General features: G+C 50.8%; 2 protein-coding genes and 1 pseudogene across 6 annotated transcripts in view; 1 reads left to right on the forward strand and 2 right to left on the reverse strand.

Moving 5' to 3' along the window:
- Window positions 1-26814, reverse strand: part of LOC307209507 (uncharacterized protein) — a 200319-nt gene that overhangs the window by 139079 nt on the left and 34426 nt on the right. The gene's annotated exons all lie outside the window — the stretch shown is intronic.
- Window positions 8940-13258, reverse strand: LOC307209541 (HLA class II histocompatibility antigen, DR alpha chain-like). The gene is made up of 5 exons (XM_079964719.1): window positions 13040-13258; window positions 11490-11747; window positions 10438-10722; window positions 10006-10147; window positions 8940-9909 (listed from the first exon to the last, which is right to left on the reverse strand). The coding sequence occupies exons 1-5, from the start codon at window positions 13149-13151 to the stop codon at window positions 9906-9908; spliced, it is 801 nt and encodes a 266-aa protein (XP_079820845.1). The 5' UTR covers window positions 13152-13258; the 3' UTR covers window positions 8940-9905.
- On the forward strand, window positions 13948-25234 carry LOC307209539 (H-2 class II histocompatibility antigen, E-S beta chain-like; annotated as a pseudogene). Its single transcript, XR_013843982.1, has 6 exons — window positions 13948-14195; window positions 16556-16822; window positions 22446-22727; window positions 22848-22958; window positions 24031-24054; window positions 25094-25234. The product of XR_013843982.1 is annotated as an H-2 class II histocompatibility antigen, E-S beta chain-like (transcript).

Consider the following 26814-nt stretch of genomic DNA (forward strand, 5'->3'; position numbering starts at 1 on the left):
CATAGAACAACTTTTTCTCCAAGGATCTCAAGGTGGTTACAGGGCCCTGTCCCCCCGCTCCTAATTTAATCCTGACAATAGCCCTGTGAAGTAGGTTAGGCTGTGAAGCATTGCCTGCAATAACAGGTATGTCTTAAGTTGGCGGTTGGAGGATGGATGGCAGCTAAGGTTGAATCCTGACAAGACAGAGTACTGTTTTTGGGGGACAGGAGGCGGGCAGGTGTGGAGGATTCCCTGGTCCTGAATGGGGTAACTTTGCCCCTGAAGGACCAGGTGTGCAGCCTGGGAGTCATTTTGGACTCACAGCTGTCCATGGAGGCACAGGTCAAATCTGTGCCCAGGGCAGCTGTCTACCAGCTCCATCTGGTACGTAGGCTGAGACCCTATCTGCCTGCGGACTGCCTCGCCAGAGTGGTGCATGCTCTGGTTATCTCCCGCTTGCACTACTGCAATGCGCTCTACGTGGGGCTACCTTTGAAGGTGACCCGGAAACTACAACTAATCCAGAATGCGGCAGCTAGACTGGTGACTGGGAGCGGCCGCCGAGACCATATAACACTGGTCTTGAAAGACCTACATTGGCTCCCAATATATTTCGAAGCACAATTCAAAGTGTTGGTGCTGACCTTTAAAGCCCTAAATGGCCTCGGTCCAGTATATCTGAAGGAGCGTCTCCACCCCCATCGTTCTACCCGGACACTGAGGTCCAGCACCGAGGGCCTTCTGGCGGTTCCCTCACTGCGAGAAGCCAAGTTACAGGGAACCAGGCAGAGGGCCTTCTCGGTAGTGGCGCCCGCCCTGTGGAACGCCCTCCCCCAGAAGTCAAAGTGAAAAACAACTACCAGACTTTTAGAAGACATCTGAAGGCAGCCCTGTTTAGGGAAGCTTTTAATGTTTGATGTATTACAGTATTTTAATATTTTTTTGGAAGCCGCCCAGAGTGGCTGGGGAAGCCCAGCCAGATGGGCGGGGTATAAATAATAAATTATTATTATTATTATTATTATTATTATTATTATTATTATGTCCCATTGAGAAGGACTTCCCCTGCGTGAGTCTGCTAGGTTTTCTGAGTGTTCCACTAACACAATGTTTTCAGCTGAATTTGGGGGAACCAACTGATGCATCCATTGTGTTGAGCTGTTTCAATTTCTTTTGTTTGATTTGCTCATGGCAAACAGCTGAAAGTCTGTAAATCTTCATAATAAACCTGATTTGCAATGGGGGTTGAATAATTTGAATGCAACTGTATGTGTTTTATGTTTTTTTTTATCTGGTGTTGGTCTACTGTAAGAGAATGTGTGCCCCTAATTTCTACAGTTGTATGTATGGTTGTAGCTGCTACTACTTTATGCTGGTCTATGATTTCGATTGGATCATAAATCCGTCATTGGTTATGTTGAAAAAGAGGTGTGGTGACAGGCAGAAATCTGAGTCGCAGTCAATCAAACATACCTTTCATACCTGTGTTCACTGTGACACTTGCTCCCTGAGTCAAGTCAAATGCACCCCTTTGTCTTGCCTGGGATCTCAGATCATGGCCTTAGAGAAAGATTCCTGTGGATTATGGCTGACCCCAGTAGAATCTCTGAGCCCTCTCCTGTTACCCACTCCCCCTCTGATCTGAATAAGCTCAGAATGATGAAAATCAATGACACCTAGAGGAATAGGCGCAGAGAAAATCTAGGGATTACATTTGATGCAACTGGGTTGCAAGGTTGGAATTCACAATATTGCTGGAACCCAGCGGGCATCCTCTGCTGTAAAACTTGGCTGAGCCCCGTTTGAAGGAGCAACGCTTTGAGAGGTGCAGTACCTGTGTAGCCCTTTCCTTTTTTAGGGGGCGCTGCTTCACAACTGTCAGGAACCGAGGGCTTCTCATTGGCTAAACGGTCATAGCGGCTGTCAGAACGGAAGCTTCCGATTGGTCCGCGGTTTGGGTGCTGTTGAAATGGTGACTCCTGATTGGCTGGGCTTTTCTAAGGTGTGTGGGGCAGAGGTCTTGAATGGATGTTGTTTTATTTCACGTTATCCCCACCCATTGAAGGGAAGACAAAAGGGGAAACGGCGGGGAAACAGGATTCGTTGTCTGATCTTTGTGAATTCTGGCGAAGAGTCCTCCTCGGTAACATGGCCTTCCCGATTTCCTTTCGTGCAATATAAGGGGGAGGGGGTTGCCCACTGTTGCCCACCCGCCCCTTTGTGAAATCTCCCATTTCTCGAGGGGCTCCTTTTGCCCCCCCCCCCAACGCGCGCACCCTGGGAGGTAAGGTTGCAGAGCAGTGAAACTCCAATAAGCTCCACTTCCGAGAGAGGCAAGGAGTTTTGGAGCAAGCCCTGGTCCTTCTGCTGTGTGCAGCCCTATAAGCCTCCTGCCCCTTCCCCCAAGTCTGACCCTGACGACACCCCCACCCGAAAGTCATACAGTGGTACCTCGGGTTACATACGCTTCAGGTTACAGACTCCGCTAACCCAGAAATAGTACCTCGGGTTAAGAACTTTGCTTCAGGATGAGAACAGAAATTGCACCGCGGCGGTGGGAGGCCCCATTAGCTAAAGTGGTGCTTCAGGTTAAGAACAGTTTCAGGTTAAGAACGGACCTCTGGAAGGAATTAAGTACTTAACCTGAGGTACCACTGTACTTGGAATCCCACCAAACTGAAATCCAGAAGAAACGTTGCTCTTTGTTTAGTGACAGCCTGCAATCCTATTATCTGCGTTTGCGAATGTGCGTGCCCCTCGGCGTCCCTTCCCAAAATCTGATCCTGGGCACGTGGGGTAGAATCTCGAGGAGGAAAGGAGCCAAACCAGGTCCTTTGTCAAGTTCCATAGCTTTGGCTGGCCAGTTAAGGACTGCCATTCACAACTCTAAGTGGGTGGACCGTTTCCCACCTCAGGCGGCTTGTTTGTCTGTCAGTCTGTTTTTACCCCACCTTTCCCCCGACTCAAGGCTTCCTCATACCCTCTAACATTTATCCAGTGGAACAGTAACAACAGCAACAAACAAAGGTCCGTTGAAACTGGAATACATTTGCCTCAAGCAGTAACATTTGCAGTAAACGCTTACAATAACCTGTGGGGAATATTCATTGAACACAAGGTAACATGTAAAAGAATATGAAGTAACACACATGCTTGCAACTATGTTTCAACACCTCAAACACTCCAAATAAAGTCCTTTATTAGTCACACTGCATTGAATGAGTGGCTATCAATAGTGGAAAAAGGGAAGCTGTTTACCAGCTCCATCTGGTACGCAGGATGAGACCCTACCTGCCCACAGACTGTCTCATCAGAGTGGTGCATGCTCTGGTTATCTCCCGCTTGGACTACTGCAATGCTCTCTATGTGGGGCTACCTTTGAAGGTGACTTGGAGGTTATCTCTTGCTTGGATTACTGCAATGCTCTCTACGTGGGGCTACCTTTGAAGGTGACCCGGAAACTGCAATTAATCCAGAATGCGGCAGCTAGACTATAGTGACTGAGAGCGGCTGCCAGGACCATATAAGACCCATCTTGAAAGACCTACATTGGCTCCCAATTGTGCTCCGAGCACAATTCAAAGCGCTGGTGCTGACCTTTAAAGCCCTAAACGGCCTCGGTCCAGTATATCTGAAGGAGCATCTCCTCCCCCATCGTTCTGCCCAGACACTGAGGTCCAGCTCCGAGGGCCTTCTGGCGGTTCCCTCGCTGTGAGAAGCCAAGTTACAGGGAACCAGGCAGAGGGCCTTCTCGGTGGTGGCGCCTGCCCTGTGGAACGCCCTCCCACCAGATGTCAAAGAGAAGAACAACTACCAGACTTTTAGAAGACATCTGAAGGCAGCCCTGTTTAGGGAAGCTTTTAATGTTTAACAGACCACTGTATTTTAATACTTTGTTGGAAGCCGCCCAGAGTGGCTGGGGAGACCCAGCCAGATGGGTGGGGTATAAATAATAAATTATTATTATTAAATTCTTATATCACCAGAAAGCAGCAAATTCTCCCCTGCCGGTTGCAGGGCATGTCCAGCTCATGATGGACGTCTGGCCAGTCTGACTGGGCCACATCCTGGCCTTGACGGACCTAAAATGCGGCACACCCCTGTCCTCCCCTGTGCGTTGTATCCCCTGACAGAATACCTCCATTCATCTGCACTGGATTTGGAGGGGTCTCTCTGCGCATGCTCTCTCTCCGCCCCCCATCACTCTACCCCCAGGAAGAGCTGGTGATTGATGCATTTCTGAAGGAGGGGGCTGCCAGCCTTGACCTTGCTGTTGTCTTCTGGGAGGGCAAGGGGCTGGGGACTTTCCTGAACCTCAGCCAGAGCCAATCACAGGCTCTGAGGCTGCCTGATCATCAGTTGCTGGGCAGGGAAGATCCAGCTGTTGCCAAACCCAACACTTCTTGTTCTCCTCTCTGACTCTGTCCCTGGCTGCTGGAGGCAACAAGGAATCTTTCTCTAGGCTAGGGAAAGGGGAGAGAAAAGAAGGAAAAGCCAGCTGACCCCCACCCCATTGCCCCTCCTCACCCCTTGCATAGAATCAGTCCTCCTTTGTGGGATCAGCCCACCTGCTGTGGAGCCCTCACCCCCCCACTCCCTGTGTCTCTCCTGGGGGACCAGCCTTTTCAGGGATGAAATTGGGGAGAGGCTGCTCTGCTCATCCCACCAAACCCCATTTAGAAGCCCCTGGGAGAACTTTAGACTTTGGGCACTTACTCTCCTTCTTCTAATGGTCACATGTCTTGCTTCACTTACTTTCAAATGAGGCAAAAGGGCCCCTTCACATTCACAGGACCTGCGGCTCTGTCTGCTGAGGGGGGCCCTGGTCTCCTGCCCCACAGCCTTGCCCTGGCAGCTCCCCTGGCCCCCCTCCCCACACAATACTTTGCTGAAGGTTCTCCTTTGCTTCTGCCTTGAGATCCAGGAGAATGTTTGCTCTTCTGCTGAAAGAGGATCTGCAAAAAGGATCCCATTTCCCCTTCTAAAGAAACTGTGACGACTGCAAGGTATAATATTACACAGCAGGCTGGGCCTTGTCTGCCAGTCTCTGTGATGTCCCTGCAGAAGCCTTGGCCCCAGAAGGGACGCCTCTCCCAAACCCCTCTCTGGGGGGTCATGTCCCTCCTGGAGCCTCTTGCCAGGGGGAGGAAGAGCTGGAAGACGACTCTTTCGACTTGCATTCATTTTTGGAAGGAGGCATTCCTACAAGGCACACACAGATCAGGGGCAGAATGGGGAGAGGAGGGAAAACAGCAGATCAAGACCCCCGAAAGCAGTGAACCCTTCCCTGGGGGTGTTGGCACATGTTCTGTGCCCCTGGTCTTCCACTGGTGGGTCGCAGCCTGATCCCATGGGGGCCGAAACAGGAGCCCTGAGACCTTGCAGATCTAAAGATGGAGAAATGCATGTTGGCTTGAAAGGGGGTCTGGGGTCTGGAAAGGTTGAAGAGACCTGTCTCTGCCCCACAGCCAACTCATGAAGGAGGTCTGGCCAGCCTGACTGGGCCACATCCTGGCCGTTGCTGACCTGAAACACCCCCACCCTCTCCTGTGGGTTGTGCCCCATAGCCTTGAGGACTTGGAGGGGTCTCTGCCCGTTCTCCCCTCTTCCTCCTCCCTCCTGCCTTAGGAAGAGATGACCCACTTTGCTCTCCTGACGCAAGAGGGAGGGGGCTGCTCTCAAAGGAAATCTCCCCCCACCTTGAGCCAAGGAGCCCCTATTCCTCTAGCAGAGGGTGCTATGGGGCTTGCCCAGCCCCACTCCATTCAGCTCAGCCATTCCCAAGGGGGTCCTTCCCTAAAATGGCAATTCCTCTTAAGCCATTGCTGCTGGGCTGAAGGGGGGGGCTGTGCTGGGGGGGCTGGAAGCTACTTCTCTGTGAGGAGGTTTTGCTGCGCTCCCGGTTGACCTCCGTCTCCTGGATCGTGGCCAGCTTCCCTCTTTCATTTCCCTGAATGCTGAGCTGTGCTCCAGGCCTCCATGTGGGGGGAAGCGAAACTCCCCCCAGCGCCTTTCTGCAGCGTCTCCTCTGCTGCCAGAAACAAGGGGGCAGAAGGAGGGAGAGGTGGGGGAGGGAGACACGTGCTATGGGCCCAGAAGTCTTGCTTCTGTCACCAGGGAGCAGGCTGCCAGGATCCTGCCCCTCCTGTCCTGGGACCCCCTTTGCTTCTTCCACCAAGAGGCCTCCTTCCCAGCCTCAGGCAGGAGCTGCATGGACACCCAAATTATACTGGCACTGCCTGCAAGGAGAAATCTAGCACATCAGGGAGAAAGGCTGTAGCCAGTCCATTGCCCCAGTTTCCTGCTTGCAGGGAGGTTGTTCTGCTTCTCCTTCACATTGGGGAGAGGGCAGTAAAAACATGAAGCTGCAGCTACAGTGGAGCAGTCCTTTCTCCCTTTCTCCCATGGGAGCCGTTGTGGAATATAGATCTGAAGTTTACAGCCTCTGTGCCTCTGGGGGTCCACAAAACCCTCATTTCTCACACCCAGTTTGTCCCCTGGCAGCCCATCCCTGAGCATCTTGTATTCAGAAGAGATTTTGACCCAGACTTTCCTCCTCCTCCTCCTCTCTCTCTCTCTCTCTCTCTCTCTCTCTCTCTCTCTCCAGCCAAGGTCCTTCTCTGTGGAAGTGACTCCTCCGCTCTTGAACTGAGCCTTTGCCCTCAGGTGTTGCTGCTCTTTTGTGCCACCACCAGGAACTCGGCCAATGTGCAAATCCAGTTATGGGATTGGAAGCTCATGTACAGATAACCTGCAACAGTTGGCGTAGCCATGATTGTTTTTTTGGGGGGCAGGCCTTTTGTTAGGGGGCAGAACCTCAGTTTGCTTTGTATTTTTATTTATTTTTATTGATTGGGGGCAGCTGTCCAACACTTCCCCCATGGCTGTGCCCATGCTTGGACCCTATTTGATTGGTCCTTTTTCGAAGCATTTTTTCCTTCAGAAAAACGAGATGCAGAGAATTCCCACTGGGGGGGGCAGAGTGCTGGGATAAAATTGCCTCCTTCCTTTTTGAAGCAAAATGCAAAATGCAGAGGCTGTCACAAGCTCACAGCTTGCAAACGTTGTTGTTGGAATATGAAGAGTCTGCAATTGCAGTTTTGCATTTAAGCCCAAGAATAGAAATCAGAATGTTCAATTTCACATTTTACATGGGATGATTATTGACAGTGGGGAGAAAACAGCCTCTTAACTCCGCCCGCCTCCATAATTCTTTGAAGTGGGTCTTAAAGCCAGAGATGCTCCAACGAACTAATTACTTGTTTAAAAAGTTCCTGTTTTGAGGGAACCCGAATGTCACAATCTCCACTTCTGCCTTGAAGCACAAAACGGGGGTGGGGGAGGGGTAAACCAGAGTTGCTATTGCTGCTGCTGCTTGGGGGGGGGGCTTTTGCTTTGTCCTGCTGGGGACTTTCCTGGAGGGGAGGTTTGATGGGAGCCAATCACAGGTCCCAACGCTGCCTGGTCATCGGTTGCTGGGCAGGAAACGCGTGGCTCTTGCCAAACCCCTTCGAGTGCAGCACTTGCTGGTCTCTGACTGTGTCCTGGGCTGCTGAAGGGGAGAAGGAGCCTTTGATAGGCAAGAGGGAGGAAGGAGGAGGAAGACAGCCTGCAAAGATCAGGCCACCCGCCCCCCACTTTCTCCCTCACCCTTTCCCTCTGGATCAGCCCTTCTCCAACTTCTGACTTTTGGGGATCAGCCCTCCTGCTGTGGAGGCCCCTGTTCACTTGCACCAGGCCAGACTTATCCCAGATCTGAGGAATGTTGCCATAGGGAAGGATCACTGCTCAGGGGCCCCATCCTGCCCACTTGGGGTCTCTTGGCAATGCTAGACTCCGACTCTTACCCCCCTTACTGGTAGCATGTGTTCCTTCAGCTGCTTCCAGATGCGCAGAGTCAGCCCTGCAGCCTTGAGGGGCCTCCTGCTCCTTCTGCCGACTGGGGCTCTGGCCTTCTGCCCCCAAGTCTTGCCCTGGCGGCACTCCTGCCCTGCCCCTCTGCCAAACTCTGTCTTCTGTCTTGCTGCATTAATTGACTCCCCCCCCTCCAATTTGGATCCCCCTCATTTGAGATCCAGAAGAAGGTATGAGATTGCACAGCAAGATGGGCCTTGTCTGTTGGCCTCTGAGATGTTCCTGCTCAAGTCTTGGCCCCAGGAAGGACGCCTCTCCCAAACCCCACTCGGTGGTGTCGTTTACCTTCTGGAGACTCTTTCAAGGTGGGGGGGGAGAGGAGGAGCTCAACAACTCCTTGCATTAATTTATTTTTATAAGGCAGCAAAAATAGCAGCAAGATACGGAGAGGAAGGAAAACACCAGATAAACCAGCAAAGAGTGAATCCTTCTCTGAGGGTTTTAAGGCATGTTCCAGGCAACACAGTCAACTCATGATGGTCTGGCCAGGCTGACTGGGTCACATCCTGACCTTGCATGTCCTGAAACACACCCCTCTCTAGTGTGTTGTTGCCCCTGGAAGAAGACCTTCATTCATCCACCCTGAATTTGGAGGGGGGCTCTGCACATTTTCTACCTCTCCCCCCCCCCGATCACTCCAGTCTCAGGAAGAGCAGGTGCTTGGATCTGGTGAGGCATTTTAGGACAGGGGGATTGGCTGTTCTGTTCATATTTTCCCCCAGAGGGGGAATCCACGGGTCCTGTGGGATAATGGTTTGGGGCATCACCAACCTACAGCAGGCCTTGAAGACCAGAAGAGTCCTGCCCCAGCATCCTGTTCCCAGCAGGGGACAGACAGGCAGCCCAGGGCAAAGGCAGGGAGGCGCCAGGGCTGGCTCTCCTGATCTCTGATCATCTCCCAGAATCTGGGCCTAGAGACACGAGGAGTCAGTGTAGCCACTCTGGTTGCAGTGCTACCCATTTCCTCAACGGTTCACCTTTTTGCTTTGAAATAATAAATATATGCAGAGCTTATAAGCAGAGAAAACAGCACTAGAAACAAATCAACAAACTGTAAGATTTATTCATTGATTTTGGAAATATGGGTGCATGTATGAAAAACAGCAACAGGGCTGCACAGAAGCCATTGGGAAAGTTTTGCAGAAGAAGAAGGGATCTTTTCCTCTACATAGACAGATACAACCCTGCTTTATGTGGACAAGAAAGGTGTTTGGGGTCTCTTAGCAGCTAAACTTCCCCAACAATATGGATGAATCCTCTTTGTGATTAAGGAAACACCTGAGGGGTGTATTCCTGCAGTGCAATGCACGGAACTGAGTAAGGCTCTCTCCAAAAACTGGAGAGGGAGGTGAATGGTTTTTGGTAAGTGGGGAGGAGATACGAATTAGTATGCCTGACACTCTGTTGGCAGGGGGTCTCCTTGAGCCATGCAGATGCAAGGTGAGGCAAAGCAGGAAGCCCCCACAGAAAACTATCCTGAGTCAACCATGGAGTTTGGGGGAGGATCTGCAGCCAAACCACAAGCCCCTCTGTCAGAGATGATTTAGCTGAGATTCCTGCAATGCAGGGGGCTGGACTAGATGGCCCTTAGGGTCCCTTCCAACTCTACAATTCTATGATTCTATAAAATGCACGATTACTAGACAGCCAGAAGCAAAGGCACCAGGGAGTTTCAGAACCTGCATAGAGGGAGCTGTAAATGTTGAACCATGGCAAGACATTAATGTGAGTAAACCATATACTTTTCTTATTTACTTAAATAGTCTGAGAGCAATTTCTTTGCTAAGAGGGAAACATAAAAGGGAGAAAAGTAATGTAAGTCTGCCTAAGCATCTTTGGCTATCATAATTGTTCTTAAAAGTTAAACATATTATCCGGAAAGCTTCTAAGGATAAGCTGCACACGGAGGAAGCAACTCCTTCCAGCTGATTTGTAGCAGAAGAGACTCTTGGCAAAGGAGCTGAGCTGAGAGGGTTTAAGGAAGAGGCTGTCAGGAATGGAATCCTCCATTATCTGAAAAGGAAGGAGAAGGGAGATGGTGAGCTGGGAGTATTTTGGCTTCCCTTGCATTTGTCTCTGAGCCCCTGAAGGGAAACGGGTTCGACTCACATGAAGCCCCTGCGATCGTTCATCCTCATGGCCTTGAAGAAAAGGATGGTGCCAGCGATGACGCCCAGGATGCCAAAGGCCAAGCCCAGGGCACACAGCACGTTCTCCATCGTCTCCGGGATGGGAGAGGGCGCCTTGGAAACTGGGGTGGAGAGAGAGGGGACAGGGCTAAGGAGGGACTCTGTTTCTATGAGTGTGTTCAGCGGAAGAAAGAACCCAGGAGTCCTGACACACCCGTCCCACAGCCCTTAATGCACACTTTTAAGTTAAACTGAGAGAAACTAACTCAAGAGGAATAAATTATTCAAAACTGCAAATGTACTTCACTTGCATAAATTTCTCTGATCATCAGAACATATTTCTTATAAGCAATGAATCTGGGTTTCTGAGTTCAAGTCCCAGAGAAAAGGCCCAATCCTGCCCGGTGCTTACCCCAGATCTTCTCCATCTTTCCCTCTGGGATGCCCCAGTGCTCCACCTGGCAGACGTAGATGTCTCCCTGCTGAGGGACGAAGGGGAGGTAGGAGAACTTGCGGAAAGTGTTGTCCACGCTGGGGTAGAAGTCTGTCTCCTCCACGCCCTCGGAGACCACCTCGTTGTTCTTCAGCCAGGTGACGTTCAGCACTGGGGGGGAGAACCTGTCCACAAAGCAGATGAGGACGTTGGGGTCCCCCAGTTCCACGGCATTTTCTGGGTACACAGTGGCCGAAGGAGCAACTGAGGAAGGAGAGGGAGAAAGAAATGGGATTAAAACCCATTTGAAGCATTCTAGAAATGGAAAGCATAGCAATTAGCTGTTAGGCTGATCTCCCCCTTTGTGTCCCCCCAGTTTATCAAAGAAACAGGCTAAAGGCTGTAAAGTAAGTTCAAAACATATATTTGCTCACAGTCAAGCATTCATCCTCAGCACCAACAGCATTAAAACAACACAGACAAAATATTTGATTTTACAGCAAAAAACAACTTCAGGCATGTGCCTGAAATTGGAGCAAGTGGCGGCCTGTCTGCTTTCATCATTGGTCAAAAGAACAGAAAAAAGAAAATACTACTTTCTCCTTCCTCCCTTGGCTAGGGGGGAATGACATCACCCAAATTCCTCTCTACCAATTACATTTCTATGGTCTGAGTCCCTCTATCACCAGTGCAGCTCTGTGGACTTGACCCCTTCGCATGCTAACTAGCAAGAATATGCATTGTTAGATATGACTGCAAAATCTCCCACACCATGTGCCCTACATTTGCTGCTGTGGGTATTTTTGCACCGGGTGTTCAGGTTTGGGAATGCCTCTGAGCTTGTACAGAGTGCAATGCTGCCCCTCCCACCAGGTTTCCCTTCCCTTTTAGCCTGTCTCAGTCAGTCCCTGGAGCAGAGTTCCCTCTGGGGAGGCAGAGAGGGGTCCTGAAGGGTCTTCCGTGTCAGGAGCCAAGAGACCACCCCCTGCCTGCCCCCCAGCTCTCTCCCCTGCCCCCCTCGCGTGTCCTACCGTTCAGGGCACGGGTGCGGTTGCTTCGCTTCATGAGCACCTCCATGTTGTTCTTCATGACGGCGATGTTGGCCAGGGCGCCCTGCACCTCGAAGCTGGTGAAGCGCTGGAAGTCCGGCAGCCTCCAGACGTTCTGCTTCTTCTCCCAGTCCACGTGCAGGATCTCCTCGTTGTCAAACTCCAGCAGGAACTCCCCGGACTTCTTCTCCGAAGGGAAGCTCTCCTGGAAGAAGTCCAGCTCCACCAGGGTGTCCTCCACTGCAGGGTGGGAGAGAGAGAGGGAGGCTTTAGGACCCCGCAGCAGGATGAGGGAGAACCTGCCCCATTGCTAGGAATGGGGCCACCACCAGGAAGGCTCTCTAAGAAGACGGGGGGGGGGGTTTCATCTGCTCCCAAACACACAAATATGTCAGTTTTAAAATCCCCTCATTTCCAAGCCCCCAAAGGTGGTCCTGGGTTCACTTGAATGTGGGCGACTGGAGTTGGAATAACCATTTAAGAGAATAATCCATGTCTCCATGCAGTGGCGTAGCGTGGGGGGTGCAGGGGGGGGGCGGCCGCACCAGGCGCAACATCTGGGGGTTAGGGTTAGGGGGCGCAAATCCACGGGTTAGGGGGTGCAAATTACTTGCCTTGCCCCGGGTGCTGACAACCCACGCTACGCCACTGGCTCCATGTGCCTAGATCTCCACTTTGTTCCCAAAGTGAAACCAGTAATAAATGCATTTCCTCTCTCAACCGTGGATCATCCACAGTCACCACTCCTGACTGATGCCTCGAATTAAAACTTTGGTCCTGCTTTTAATAGAGATAAATCTGCTGGACACGCAGACGGAGCCATTGGCCATGCGCCTCTTTCCTTTCCTAAAGCGACTTCCTTCTGGAGTTCACTCACTCACTCCAACTAAACCGCGTCTTCTCGGGAGTGAAGTCCCTTTGCGTCCGGCTGGGTTCCCTGCCAGGCAAGTGGCGATATGGGGGCAGCCGAAGAGGGCGGGTTCTGGCCCCTTTTGTGCCAGGAGGGAGACCACTCTGTCTTGGGGGGCTGATGCCTTTTGTGGGCGACCACTGGGGGCTTCCGGACCAGGCAGGTCTCTGTGGCAGCCGAGCCCACAGAGAGGAATAATAATTCTTGTTTTATTTCCCTTTCCCTCCTTGTAACAGGAAAGGCACAGATTCCGATCTTTTAAGCTAGGTGTGTGTAGGGGGGGGGAGTGCTGTTTTCACCCCGTTTTCCCCTCTCTCTTTTTTTAGACGATCTTATTTGAGGGAGCAAATCCTCCTTGCCCGTCACCCCCCCCCCCATTCCACTCACCTCCCAGCACTCTTTCGTGGGGGGGTGAACGTCCAATTTCCTTCCCCCCCCCCATCCCTCCGTCTTCCCGGGTGCAGCTTCTGCACCTGTCGGGGGAGGGGGCTTCTCCTCCCTGTAGCCCAAGAGACCCACCAGCAACGCCCAGGGGCGCAATCTTTCTCCCCAATTCCTCCCTAATCCCCCTCCCGGGACCCCTCCCCTGGCATCTCCCCCTCCCTCCTGGGCCCCCCTTGACCTTTCAGGGCTCCGGCCCCCCTTGGCGGGGCCAGGAGGAGGGTCGCCCAGAGGCAGCAAAGGGCTCTTCTTCCTCCTCCTCCTCCTCCTCTTCCTCCTCCTCGGGGCTCCATCTCTGCAGCTCTTCCTGGGCCGAGGCGGGCGAGGGGCGACTCAAGCCCAAGTGTCCCTTGCCCCTTCCTCCTGGATGCTCGCCCTCCAAGTGGCTGTGGGGCGGAGAAGGGCGGCCAGGGGGCGGCTTTGGCGGAGCAGAAAAGTCCCTGCCAGCTCGGCCAATGAGAAAGCGCCCTGGCGATGACCAGCCTGTCTCCAGGTAAACCAGCCCCAGGCGGGAGCCTCAGCCGGAGACGGAGCGAAAAGGGCAGCTGATATTTTGGGGGTGGGGGGGCTGGATCTCCCCAAGAGGGGCTGCGGGGTCTCCTCCAGGGAAGGGGCTGCGGGGTCTCCTCCAGGGAAGGGGCTGCGGGGGCTCCTCTCTGTCTCCCCCCCCCGGGTGTTTCTTCATGGGGCTCCTCAGACACCAGCGCCAGGGATGTTTCTTGCAAAGGGGGGCTGGAGGGGGCTTTTATTGGGGGGCTGCCAGGTCTCCCCCTTGAAACTTCCTTCCTCCTTCCGGATGCAAGAAGGAACGAAGTTTAGCGGCTTAAAACGCAGCAGAAGAAAAGCGCATCTCCCTGTTTTGAAACCTGAGGCTGAAATTTCCCTTTTTTTCTGCCAGAGGAAAGTTTTGGATGGACCTGACAGGTTCCTGTTAAGCTTTATATCCCCCCAAAGGTTTTCTGGGGAAGATCTTGATTCACCCGCGACGCAACAACAATGGAGACATCAGCAGAAGCTGAGAAGGCAAAGAGGAACTTGCAGGTCGAGCGAGAGCAAAGAGAGCCCTGATAATGCTCTTTGCAGGAGTTCCCTGCCTGGCGACCGATGACGCTGCCTGGGCTCGGAGGCGGATTGGACGCTCGCGGGGCGGGGCGGCGGAGTGGGCGGGGCCAGGGCAAGAGTTTCCCCCGGGGCTGAGCGGAGCAAGTCCCATTTGGGGGGCTAAGGAGAGAGAAGGATGGGGGGCTCCGGCGCTGCGCCTTTGGCCTTGGGGGGGCTCCTGCTGGGCATGCTGGTGGTCTCCGCTTCGGAGGGGCTGGGCGTGGAGGCGCCTCCAGGTGAGCAAAGGGGGGAGCAATGGGGGGAGAAGGAAGGGGAAACTCCGCTTAGCGGGACCCCCATCGGTGGGGCTCCTTTGAAGATCCCTCCTGGATGGTCTTCCATGATCTTAGCAGGGAGTCCGTAAGTGACTGTGGAGCCAATTCTGGATCCCCAGTCCTTCCACAGGGGGGACATTGGTTTCCGATCGAGAGTTGATCCCGGTGAGGGTTTGCCAAGCGTGCCTTCCTCCCTCGCGTCCTGAGTTCGAGTGTCTTCAAAGGCCATGGCGCCTTTGGTCAAGGCAGCCCTGTTCAGGGATGCTTTTAATGTTTGATGTATCATAGTATTTTAATATTCTTTTGGAAGCCGCCCAGAGTGGCTGGGGAGGCCCAGCCAGATGGGCGGGGTATAAATAAATTATTATTATTATTATTATTATTATTATTATTATGTTCTCCAACAGGAGCGCTCGCAGGCCAGGGTTTCCCAGTTGTCAGTGTTTATACAGTACTTAATGGGACGCAGGTGGCGCTGTGGGTTAAAGCCTCAGCGCCTAGGGCTTGCCGATCGAAAGGTCGGCGGTTCGAATCCCTGCGGCGGGGTGCGCTCCCGCTGCTCGGTCCCAGCGCCTGCCAACCTAGCAGTTCGAAAGCACCTCCGGGTGCAAGTAGATAAATAGGGACCGCTTACCAGCGGGAAGGTAAACGGCGTTTCCGTGTGCGGCTCTGGCTCTGGCCAGAGCAGCGATGTCACGCTGGCCACGTGACCCGGAAGTGTCTCCAGACAGCGCTGGCCCCTGGCCTCTTAAGTGAGATGGGCGCACAACCCCAGAGTCTGTCAAGACTGGCCCGTACGGGCAGGGGTACCTTTACCTTTTTTATACAGTACTACATTTTTAAAGATGTGCCTGGAGAGAGAGTCTTTGAACCTCTTCTGCTTACTTCCAGCATTACACTTTCAATTTTTAAGTTAGGAGTAGAGTAGTTAATCAGGTATCTGAACAACATGGTTTAGTTCAGCGAAGTTGAAGAATCCTTGCTTCCCCGCGGGGGATCTTTGCTTCTTCCAGGACACGGGGGGGGGGGGTGGGCAAAGGGGCAGGAAGGAAGGGGAAACACTCCCCCCACTGAAAAAGAGCAGCTCAGGCTTCGTGGACTGGGAAGGAGAGAGCATTTAATTATTGCAATTAATTATATCCCACCTTTCAGGATTAAAATACTACCCCGGAGGCTTACATATACCATTCAACTGAATTTTAATAAAACCACAGTATTCACACATTAAATAGTCTTCCTGCCCGACAGATGACGGCAGGCAGCCCTAGGGGGCTTTTTTGCGGGGGGGGGGCAGCTGAATCTGGCCCTGAGCGCTTCTTCACCTGCCTCTCAAAATCATCCTCATCATTATTAGTCCATTTATCTCCCATCATTTCCAAGAGATCTCGTAACCAATTCTTAACTCTATAAAGGACTCCACATAACGCATAAATATCCCTTTCTCCTGCTCCTAACACAGGCATGGGCGTAGCCAGGACTTGAGTTAGGAGGGGAACCTCAGTTTGCTATGTATTTTTTATTGATTTCGGGAGGGGACAGCTGCCCCTCCCTGCCTACGCCCAGGACGCCGTCAGCAAAACATGGGCAAAGGAGAACCTGAACCAGCCCCCTCGCGGCAGGTCCCCTCTCCCAGTCCACCCCCCCCCGCCCACCCTGCCTTGGGGTCCTCTGGGTGCTGAAATGGGGTCTTTCCTAGACAGGCGTCACTTCCTGCGCTCTGGCAGGGAAAGCGAAAGTGAAACCGGGTCTGTCGCAAGGGGGGTGTTCCCGTGGGGGGAGGCTTGCAGTGCAGCCCCCTTCATAGCAGAGAAGCGTCTCCCCCCCTCCTCGGCATCTCCCCCTTTTCCTGGTCTCTCGCCCACCCCCAACATTTCCTCTTCCAGCCGGGGGGGGGCAATAAAATGGGGGAATGGGGAGATAAGCATGGGCGTAGCCATAGGGGGGCAGGGAGAAGCTGCTCTCCTGAATTCATAAATTATATAAAGCAGATAGCTCGTTTCTGTTCCCACCCCCACCCCCCACCCCCTAAATCCTGGCCACGCCCAAGGAGTCCAGGCTTGGGGAGGTTGTGGCTCCCTCTCCCCAACGGCCTTCCTTCTGATTTCTCCCTTTCCTTTGGGAGGAGGTGAAGGGGGGGGGGGTTCCCGGCTCAGCTCCCTCCCCACACCATGGGGTCACGTGACAAGAGAGAGCGAGAATGGGAGATAGCCTCTCTCCTGCCCGGCGGGGGCAACTCTCCGCCATCGTGGGAACTGCGACCTTAAGGGAATCGGAAACCGGAAGTCTCCAGTCCCTGCAATTTTCTCCCCCCCCCCCCGCAGAGCATTTCCTGTACCAGCTGAAGTCCGAGTGCCACTTCTCCAACGGGACGCAGCGGATCCACTACCTACAAAGGCACTTCTTCGACCGGCAGGAGCTCTCCTACTTCGACAGCGACCGAGGGAAGTTCGAGGCTGTGGCTGAACTGGGGGAGCCCGACGTCAAGGCATGGAACCAGGACAAGGACATCCTGCGGGGTGTGATGTCCAACGTGGATGTCTGCCGGCACAACTACGAGATCGACGCGCCCTTCGCCCAGTCCCGGCGCGGTGCGTCCAGAATCGGGGGGGGGGGGGCGTCATGGGAAACGGGCCCCCCGGAAGAACCCAAAATGGGGGTGGGGGTGGGGTTGGGGGTGGACCCGGGACTTTCCCCCCTCGGCGCCCCCGTCGGTGCTGCCCCCCCGGGCCCCCCTCCCCTCCCACTTTTCAGAGAGGAAGAGGGGCCTTTCCTGACGCCCCACTCCAGAGGCAGATGCAGGAGTTTCTGTGTCCCTGGAAGCATCATAACCCGTTTCGTGTATCGCAATGTGGAGGGTGTCTCTCTTAGTTTATTAATTTATTATTAATTAAATTCGCATCTCACCCTATACCTGTAGGTCTCTGGGCAGCTTGCAACATAAAATTGCAGTATTTACAACAACAACAACAACAACAATAATAAATAACAACAACAAACAATAACAACAATAATAGATGTAATGATGATTTTATTTATTTATTTATTTATTTATTTATACCCCACCCATCTAGCTGGGTTTCCCCAGCCACTCTGGGCAGCTCCCAACAGAATTAAAAGCACAATAGAACATAAAACATTAAAAACTTCCCTAAACTTCCTTTACTGCATGTGATGTCTCTGGTTCTCCCTCCCCTCATTCCACCCCCACAACACCCCTGTGAGGGAAGCCAGGCTGGGGGGGGGGCTGCCCAGGGACACCCAGGAGACTCAAGGCCCAGAGGGGATTTGAACCCAGGACACAGTCCAACGCTGGACTACATTAGAGTGGGGGGCTGCAAGGGGGGCACAGGCAGCCTTCCAGGGGGAGGAGAGAAAGCACATTTCAAGCAGAAACCCTGAACATTTTTAAATTACAAAATGATGTTATTTGGGTGTTAGTTAATAATTATAATACTTTAGCATGTCATTTTCTGCACACCTGACATGGATTCAGGTCGGGCTACCATATGTCCAGTTTTCTGGGGACTGAGGATGTTTAAGTGGGGGGGGGGTTAGAAATTAAGCCCACAATCTCAAAATCACATATGTTCAGGATTAAATAATAATTATTATAAATATGGTCCATTTCCTTCCCACCCACTCATTAGCCGCCCTGAGCCCGGTCTTGGCTGGGGAGGGCGGGGTATAAATTAAAATTTATTATTATTATTATTATTATTATTATTATTATTATTATTATTATTATTACTATTACTATTTTCAGCTACCAGGCTCCCCCCAGCGCCCCCCCCCCATTCGCCATGGATTATCCCTAAATCAAAAGGATACTGTGCAGTGATTCTGAATAGCATCCTGTTTGCCAGGAAAATAGGAAGGGCAAACTCCTGAGATTCCCAGGACTGGGAAAGGAGACAGAAGGATGGAAAGTGTCCTAGGAAGGGGAGGGGCATCCCAGGACCTCCAGGGAGGAGCAGTTCCCTGTTTGTGGAATGCCCAGCCTGACCGCTGGGGAAACTGGGCTGGCTTTGGGTAGATGGGGGGAGATCACTTAGAAGTTGGGGGCTGGGAGCGTAGGATCGACTGACTGTCCAAGGGCCAAATCTAGGCTTTCTGTCACCTGAGGCAAAGACCCAGTTTTGTCACACACGCCCCACATGCATTTGTGTATACACACCCACCCACCTGGACACATTTGTTCATAAAGGGCTTAAAAAGAGGTTTGAAAGAGGCTGGAAAAGAGAAATAGTCTCTCCAAATAGTAACATTGTCTGTGTACTTATCTGGGTTTCATTCAACCTTAGGAAGATCTCCTCAGAGAGCAGTAGATCATTTGAGGAATTCTAAGAAATCTTATGACTGCATGTAAATAATAATAATAATAATAATAATAATAAAAATAATAATAAAAATAAAAATAACAACAACAACCGAAACTGTGATAAATATCAGGAAAATACCAGAGAATAAGTCCCATTGAACTCAGTGGGTCTTACTTCTGAGTAAAAATGCTGAAGATTGCAGTATAAGAGCACAGAATCTTTACACAGTTACCTGGGAGTAAACTCCATTGAACTCAGTGGGACTTCTCAGTAGTAAAGGCAATTTAAGGCCCTAAAGAATAAAATAAAAGAATAAATAAGTTTCCTTCAAAAATTGCTGGCTGCTGAACCATTGCAATTAAAGAATTTAAAGTGGATTGGCTACATTTTCCTCCCAAATTACAGGAAGGGATAAATACAAAGAGCTTTGTATGTCAGAATCACATTTCATTCATTGCTGGTATTTTAGTTTCAGTATAAAGAGGACTCAGTTTTTGAAGCTGATTGTAGGCAGCCGTGCCCTCTTTATGTATTCACGTGGTGTAAACATGTATGTTGACTTCTAGAGATCCAAACACACACAAACACTGACAAACACACAAAATGAACACACAAGCAAGCAATACTCCAAAGGGCTTCTGGTCCCAAAAGGGCAGGAGGGGATTTTCTGATCTCTTCACCACTTCATCTCTGAGGCTTTAAGGGAAGCAAAAGAATAAGAAAGAAAAAGAAAAAACAAAAAAATTCCTTCCAGTAGCACCTTCAAGACCAACTAAGTCAGTTCTTGGTATGAGCTTTCGTGTGCATGCACACTTCTTCAGATACACTGAAACAGAAGTTTCCAGACCCTTCTATATAGTGAGAAGGTGGGGAGGGGTATTACTCAGAAGGGTGGTGGGAATGGGTGATTGGCAGATAGCTGTGATGAGCCTGTTGACGACTCTTAATGACTGCAATAGGTCTTACAGGAAAAAGCAAGGGGTGAAAAGGTGAAAAATGGCTTTGTCATGTATAATGAGATAAGAATCCAAGGTCTTTGTTCAGACCAGGTCTCTCCATGGTTTTAAGTTTGGTGATAAGTTGCAATTCAGCAGCTTCTCTTTCCTGTCTATTTCTGAAATTCCTTTGTAGTAAAACAGCTACTTTGAGATCTTGTATAGAATGTCCTGGGAGATTGAAGTGTTCTCCTACTGGTTTCTCTGTCTTGTGATTCCTGATGTCCGATTTATGTCCGTTTATTCTTTGGCATAAGGTCTGGCCTGTTTGTCCAATATAGAGAGCTGAAGGACACTGTTGGCATTTGATGGCATACACAATGTTAGACGATGAGCAATTAAATAGTCCCGAGATGGTATGTGTGATGTTGTTGGGGCCAGTAATGATGTTGTCCGGGTGTATGTGGCAGCAAAGTTGGCATCTGGGTTTATTGCAGGCTCTGGTGCCAGTGTCCGTGTTAAGTCTGGTTGTAGTATTATTGTGGGTTAGGAGTTGTTTAAGATTGAGTGGCTGTCTGTAGGCAATGAAAGGTCTTCCTCCCAGAGCTTGAGAAAGAGAACTGTCATTGTCCAGGAGAGGTTGTAGATCTCTGATGATGCGTTGTACTGTTTTAACTTGGGAGCTGTATGTGATGACTAGAGGTGTTCTGTTATTTTCTTTTTTTGGGTCTGTCTTGCAGCAAGTTCTCTCTGGGTATCAGTCTGGCTCTGTTGATCTGTTGTCTAACTTCATCTGTTGGGTATTTTAGTTCTAAAAAGGTTTGCTGTAGATCTCTTAGGTGAGAGTCTCTGTCTGTAGAATTGGAACAGATGCGGCTGTAACGTAGTGCCTGGCTATATACAATGGACTGTTTGGTATGTTTGGGATGGTAGCTAGAGGCATGTAGATATGTTTGTCGGTCAGTTGGTTTACGGTATAAGGTGGTGTCTATGTGCCCATCCTGTATTTTTATAGTAGTGTCCAAAAAATGTATTTCTTGCATAGATTGATTCATTGTTAGGTTGATTGTGGGGTGAAAATCATTGAATTTCTGGTGGAAGGTGTTCAGGGTCTGTTGACCATGTGTCCAGATGATAAAAATATCGTCAATGTATCGCAGGTACAAGAGAGGTTTGAGTGGGTAGGAGTTTAGGAAACGTTGCTCTAAATCTGCCATGAAGATGTTGGCATACTGTGGGGCCATGCGGGTGCCCATTGCTGTGCCGCTGATCTGAAGGAACAGGTCATCACCAAATTTGAAGTTGTTGTGGGTAAGGACAAATTGGCAGAGTTTGGTGGCAAAGTCCGCTGTGGTTTTATCTGAAATGGTGTTCCTTATAGCTTGTAAACCATCGTTGTGTGGGATGTTGGTATACAGAGATTCCACATCCATAGTAGCTAGTATAGTATTGTTGGGAAGATTATTTAAAGATTGTATTTTCCTCAGAAAATCTGTGGTGTCACGTACATAGCTGGGAGCACTGATGGCATATGGTTTCAGAACAGAGTCCATATAACCGGAGACACCCACTGTAATAGTGCCAATACCTGAAATGATGGGGCGTCCTGGATTTCCTGGTTTGTGTATTTTAGGTAGAAGATAGAAAGTTCCTGGTCGAGGTTCTGTTGGTGTGTTAGTGAGGATCTGTTCTTGGATGTGTGGGGGTAGCTCCTTAACAATCTTGTTCAGTTCTTTTTTGTATTCTTGTGTGGGGTCTGAGTCCAATTTTATGTAAAAGGCGGTATTGGAAAGTTGTCTGTGAGCCTCCTGAATGTAGTCAGTTTTGTTCATGATGACGACAGCTCCACCTTTGTCCGCTTCTTTAATTATAATGTCTGGGTTGTTTCTGAGATTATCTATGGCTCTCCTTTCAGCATGGTTTAGATTTTGTTGTAAGCCATGGTGTTTTCTGGTCACATCTGTTTGGATTCTGTGGCGGAAGCAGTCAATGTACAAGTCCAGTGTGGTATTGCGTCCATCAGGAGGGGTCCATGTGGAGTCCCTTTTTGTGTAACACTTTTTCGGTGGTAGTTGGTGGTCAGTGTTCTGTTGGGAGGGTGGTTGTTGTTCTCCAGTGGGTTGAGAGGTGTTGTGTTGTGAAGTTGTTGCTTGTTCTGCTTTGTCTTGTTGTTGTGTGTGTTGAAAATACTCCTTCAGGTGTAAACGGCGAAAAAATGCTTCCAAGTCCCCGCAGAACTGGATCATGTGTGGGGATTTAGCAGGGCAGAATGACAGTCCACGTGAAAGGACTGATTCCTCAGCTGGGCTTGGATTCTTATCTCATTATACATGACAAAGCCATTTTTCACCTTTTCACCCCTTGCTTTTTCCTGTAAGACCTATTGCAGTCGTTAAGAGTCGTCAACAGGCTCATCACAGCTATCTGCCAATCCCCCATTCCCACCACCCTTCTGAGTAATACCCCTCCCCACCTTCTCACTATATAGAAGGGTCTGGTGACTTCTGTTTCAGTGTATCTGAAGAAGTGTGCATGCACACGAAAGCTCATACCAAGAACTGACTTAGTTGGTCTTTAAGGTGCTACTGGAAGGAATTTTTTTGTTTTGACTATGGCAGACCAACACGGCTACCTATCTGTAAAAGAAAAAGAAGACTTTCCCATTTCAACTTTGCTTGGAGAGCAACCTTCTCCGGGTTTTCTCTTTTGCACTCAGTTCCAAAAACAGTCAGGGGGAAAGGAGAAGGAGGGTCATTTTCCAGGTTTTCCGACTTCCCCTTGCAGATTAGCATCACTCTGGTGCTCAGCAGATGCTTTTAGTCTCTGGAGCCACCAGGACGGCCTGCGGACAGAGAAAGGGAGCTGGGAGCCTCAGTTGCGCCCCTCTAAGCCTCCAGGTCCCTCCCTGCCTAAATCTCTGACCTTCCTCCCACATCTCCCTTGCCTCCCCCCCCCAGTCCAGCCCAAGGTGAAGATCACCCCCACAGACAACATTGAATCTTCACCACACAACACTCTGCTGATTTGCACCGTCAACCGCTTCTTCCCTGCGGGGATCGAGATCAAGTGGTTCAGGAACGGGGAGGAGGAGCCCAAAGTGTGGACCACGGACCTCATCCGGAACGGGGACTGGACCTTCCATATTGAGGTGATGCTGGAGACAAAGCCAGAACGTGGAGACGTCTACACCTGCCAGGTGGAGCACGCCAGCTTCGAAGGCCCCGTCACGGTGAAATGGGGTAGGACGCCTTCCTACTGGGAGTGGGGGGGCATTGCTGGGGGGCTAGATGGGTTGCTCCCCCCTCAGGGGGCTGATCCCAGGCCTGCCTTGCCTCACTCTTGGCTTTTTCTTTCTTCAGAGCCACAGTCGGACTCTGCCAGGAGCAAGATGTGGACGGGGATTGTGGGGATTGTGCTGGGGCTGGTCTTTGGGGCCACTGGACTCGCCCTTTACCTGAAGAACAAGAAAGGTGAGGGTGAGGTGCGGGGGGAGAGGGAGGGTTGGGTGTGGGGCTGGATTGGGCTCCAGGCTCCCCTCCTCTTCTTCGGCAGAGGTTCTGGAGAGGGTTCTGTTCCTTCTCCAGTCCTAGGAGGTCCCTCTTGGTGTCTCAAATGGAGCCTCAGCTATTATGGAGATGGTCTGAGGTTTAAATCTGTAGATTAAGACCTAAACCTCCTAGGAGGTTCCTCTTGGTGTCTCAGAATTTAGTCCAAACTGGTCTCGGGCCAGAATCACCTGCAGGATCTCTGACTGTCTCTTATCTGAGACTCTTTCTATCTTTTTTACACTGTGGAGAAACACAGCTCTTCTTCTGGATTTAGAAGCCTTTGTACTTTCAGGGCTGTTCTTCTAAGGTCCTCCTGTCTTCCTTGGAGTGCCAGTGTGGTGTAGTGGTTCAGAGCGGTAGACTCGTAATCTGGTGAACCGGGTTCACTTCCCCGCTCCTCCACATGCAGCTGCTGGGTGACCTTGGGCCAGTCACACTTCTCTGACGTCTCTCAGCCCCACTCACCTCACAGAGTCTTTGTTGTGGGGGAGGAAGGGAAGGAGAATGTTAGCCGCTTTGAGACTCCTTTGGGTGATAAAGTGGGATATCAAATCCAATTCTTCTTCTCCTGATCAAAACTCTGCTCAAAGCAGTAAGAGCAAGGCTCTCTCGCCACACAGAGCAAAGGGCCTTTGAGACACCCACAGCCAGGATCCCATCGCCTCACTTGGACCTCTTCCTCATTTGCATGAATTACTTTGCATGCATTAATTAATAACTGGGCAAGGCTAAGAAATGCAGCCTAAGGAATGAGGAGCAGTTTGTGGGGGGCATTGGGGGATGGGGAGAAGAGTCGATTGCAACACATCCTTTCTGTGTTGGAAAAGAAATATTCATTTCCATTTAACGAATAATCTTTAACCCCTCATATTCTGTTTTGCAGAGGGAGTGGGGAAACAGTTCTAACAGTTCTTAGTTGTGCCTTCTCAGGGGATCTATTCCAGTTGATATTTGATGCTCACCAAGTATTACTGTTATCTTTTTTCCCTCCCAGGGCGAGCTGTCCCCCAGCCAGCAGGTAACTTTAATCCCTCCTCCTCCACCCTCCACCTCCTCCTTCGCCCACCCCTTCTCCTGGCTGCTTAGGGTGGCCCCCTTGCTTGCTTTTCATACAGCTGGGGATGGTTCTGGTTTAAACCCCCCCCCCAATATGTACACGCTCTAATTTCATCTCCTGGAAGTGGGTCTGCAGGAGAATTCCCCACCTGGGAGGCTGTCAGGCAAAGCTCACTTTCAGGGGCTTGGTTCCCCTGCCCACTTTCCAAGACATGTAGCCCAAGGGTAGGGAACCCTTTTAACCCCATAGAGGGTGGAGCAACACATGCAAATATCCCTTTCCAGAATAGACTACTTCTACCTCTCTCCATTCTTCAGTGGTATAGTGGTTAAGAGCGGTGGACTTGTAATCTGGTGAACCGGGTTCGCGTCTCCGCTCCTCCACATGCAGCTGCTGGGTGACCTTGGGCCAGTCACACTTCTCTGAAGTCTCTCAGCCCCACTCACCTCACAGAGTGTTTGTTGTGGGGGAGGAAGGGAAAGGAGAATGTTAGCCGCTTTGAGACTCCTTCGGGTAGTGATAAAGCGGGATATCAAATCCAAACTCCTCCTCTTCTTCTTCTTCTTCATCTGGGCAAGCAAAAGGCATCCTCAGAGTTCAAGGAGCATCCCAGGGAGGTGGAAACACTTGAGGAGGGTGCAAAGCAGGGGCAGGAGTCGTCTTAGGGACCAGAGAGAGAGAGAGAGAGAGAGTGTCCTGGGGGCCACCTTCTGGGCCAGAGTCCTGGGATTCCCCACCCCTCTTCAGAACCTCCTCTTTCCCACTGCCTAAGCCAGCCAAGACTCCCTCCTCAGCCTCCCCTGCCAGACCCATAACCTCCAGGCCCTGCGGACTCCAACTCCCACCATCCCCAGCCAGCATGGCCAATGGTTAGAGGGCACAATGGGAACTGTAGTTAAGAATCCCTGCTGAGTGTTCCCCCAAATCCTGCCAGGGATTCATCCCCCCCCCTTCGCTCCCCACAGTGATGGGCTTGTCTCTCTTTTCTCTCTGCCTGCAGGACTCACCGGTTAGACCTTTGCTGCTCCCTCGGGATCCTGGGATGTGGAGAAGCTCTGTTCTTCCTGCCAGTTGCCCTCTGTCCATGCTCAGAGGATGGGAGCTTTTTGTTGGTTGCTTTTTATCACTTCTTTTTCTGGGTGTCGCTTGGGGTTTCCATTGCTCTTTCATTTGGCAGATTGGCAGTTATCCTAGCCTGACGTAGCTTTATTTGCGCATCTATGTTGGAGACTCTGTGCTCTGAATCTCCCCAGAGAAGCCTGAGCTGAGCCTTAAAGCAACGATGGATCCAGTCAGACTGTCAGGACCGAATGTTAGTTCTTAAAGCCCTGATGGGGAGCCTCATAAAATTTGACTCACTTTTTTGGGGGTATATTTTTCAATTAATTTTTCTTTTTTACATTTTAGAATATGCCTGTAAACAGTCTTAAAATATAAATGATTTCCCTTCTCTTTCCATGGTTCATTTTACATACCATAAATCCCTGCAAGTGTACACAATTTCTCCCCATATATTCAATAAATATTTTCCAACCTTCTCTGTCAGATGGCAAAGGTGGTTGCTCACGAGTAACCGGGCAGAACTCTTGACCTGTCTTTTACAGGTTTTATTAGGTGCAAAAACTATTTACAGTGCAGAACCCCAAAGTTCATGTCTGCCTCAATCGCTAGCAGAATCCGGGAGTGCTTGTTTCCTGGACCTCCCCCAGCATAAAAGTCTCATTATGCCCAGCCTTTTCCTTCCCTCTCTGTGCTTTAGACTTCTGCGCAGGGTGGGGGACGGAGGGGTCGTGCTTTCCCCCTGGCCAGCTTTGCCAGGAGCGGTGCTGAGGCTCCCACCAGCATCCTCTGGTCCTTTCACCTCTTCCCCACTGGAGGTGAAGCTTTCCTCATCACCGGAAGAGGAACTGCTTCACAAGATTTTTGGAGGCTCCCTGTAACACAACTGCCCCTCTGTTTCCCGCCCCTGTTCTGATGGCAGTGCCCTGACATTCCCTAAACGTATGTTCTTCTTGTGTTCTTATTCTATATGTTAAATCTGAAAGCTGAGCATATTCTGTCAGCTTAAGTTGCCATTCATCTTTGGTTGGGACCTCACTTGTTTTCCATTTTTGGGCTAATAAAACACGGGCTGCAGTAGTGGCAGACATAAATAACCTTTTCTGACACCTGGGAATTTCCATCGGAATTATCCCCAACAAAAAGGGCTCTGGTTTTGGTTTTTTTGAAAAGCACTTTTAAACATTTTTTTCAATTCATTATAAATTATTTCCCAGTACTCTTTTACCCTTTTACATGTCCACCATATGTGATAGAACATACCCTCGACCTCAATTTCAAAAACGACCTTCCTTCTGGACAAGAGTCCACATCCCCGTCCCCCCTGCAGCCTGAGACCCATCCTCTTCCTCCTGATCCAAATAGGAATTAGCCAACTGTATTGATACACTCCACCCCAATCTCTGAGTAAGTTTGCAGGGGTCCAGGCACCTACCCAGTTTGTGCTTCCTTTGGAAATGAGGCCCAGTGGAGACTGTGGTGTCTTTAGGACATATGGTTTCTTTACACATCTCTACAGCCTGAGCCTACAGTGGAGGGGCTCACAGCATTCACACCCCAATAGGTTCTTCCTTCTCCCCTGACCACAGCTGCCTTGGATTCTAGCAAGGCCCCAGCCATGGCTCTGATCCTCTCCCTCTAGCTTGCCACTTACAGACTGAA

This window comes from Podarcis cretensis (assembly GCF_951804945.1).
Source record: "Podarcis cretensis genome assembly, chromosome: 2".
NCBI classification, from domain to species: domain Eukaryota; kingdom Metazoa; phylum Chordata; class Lepidosauria; order Squamata; family Lacertidae; genus Podarcis; species Podarcis cretensis.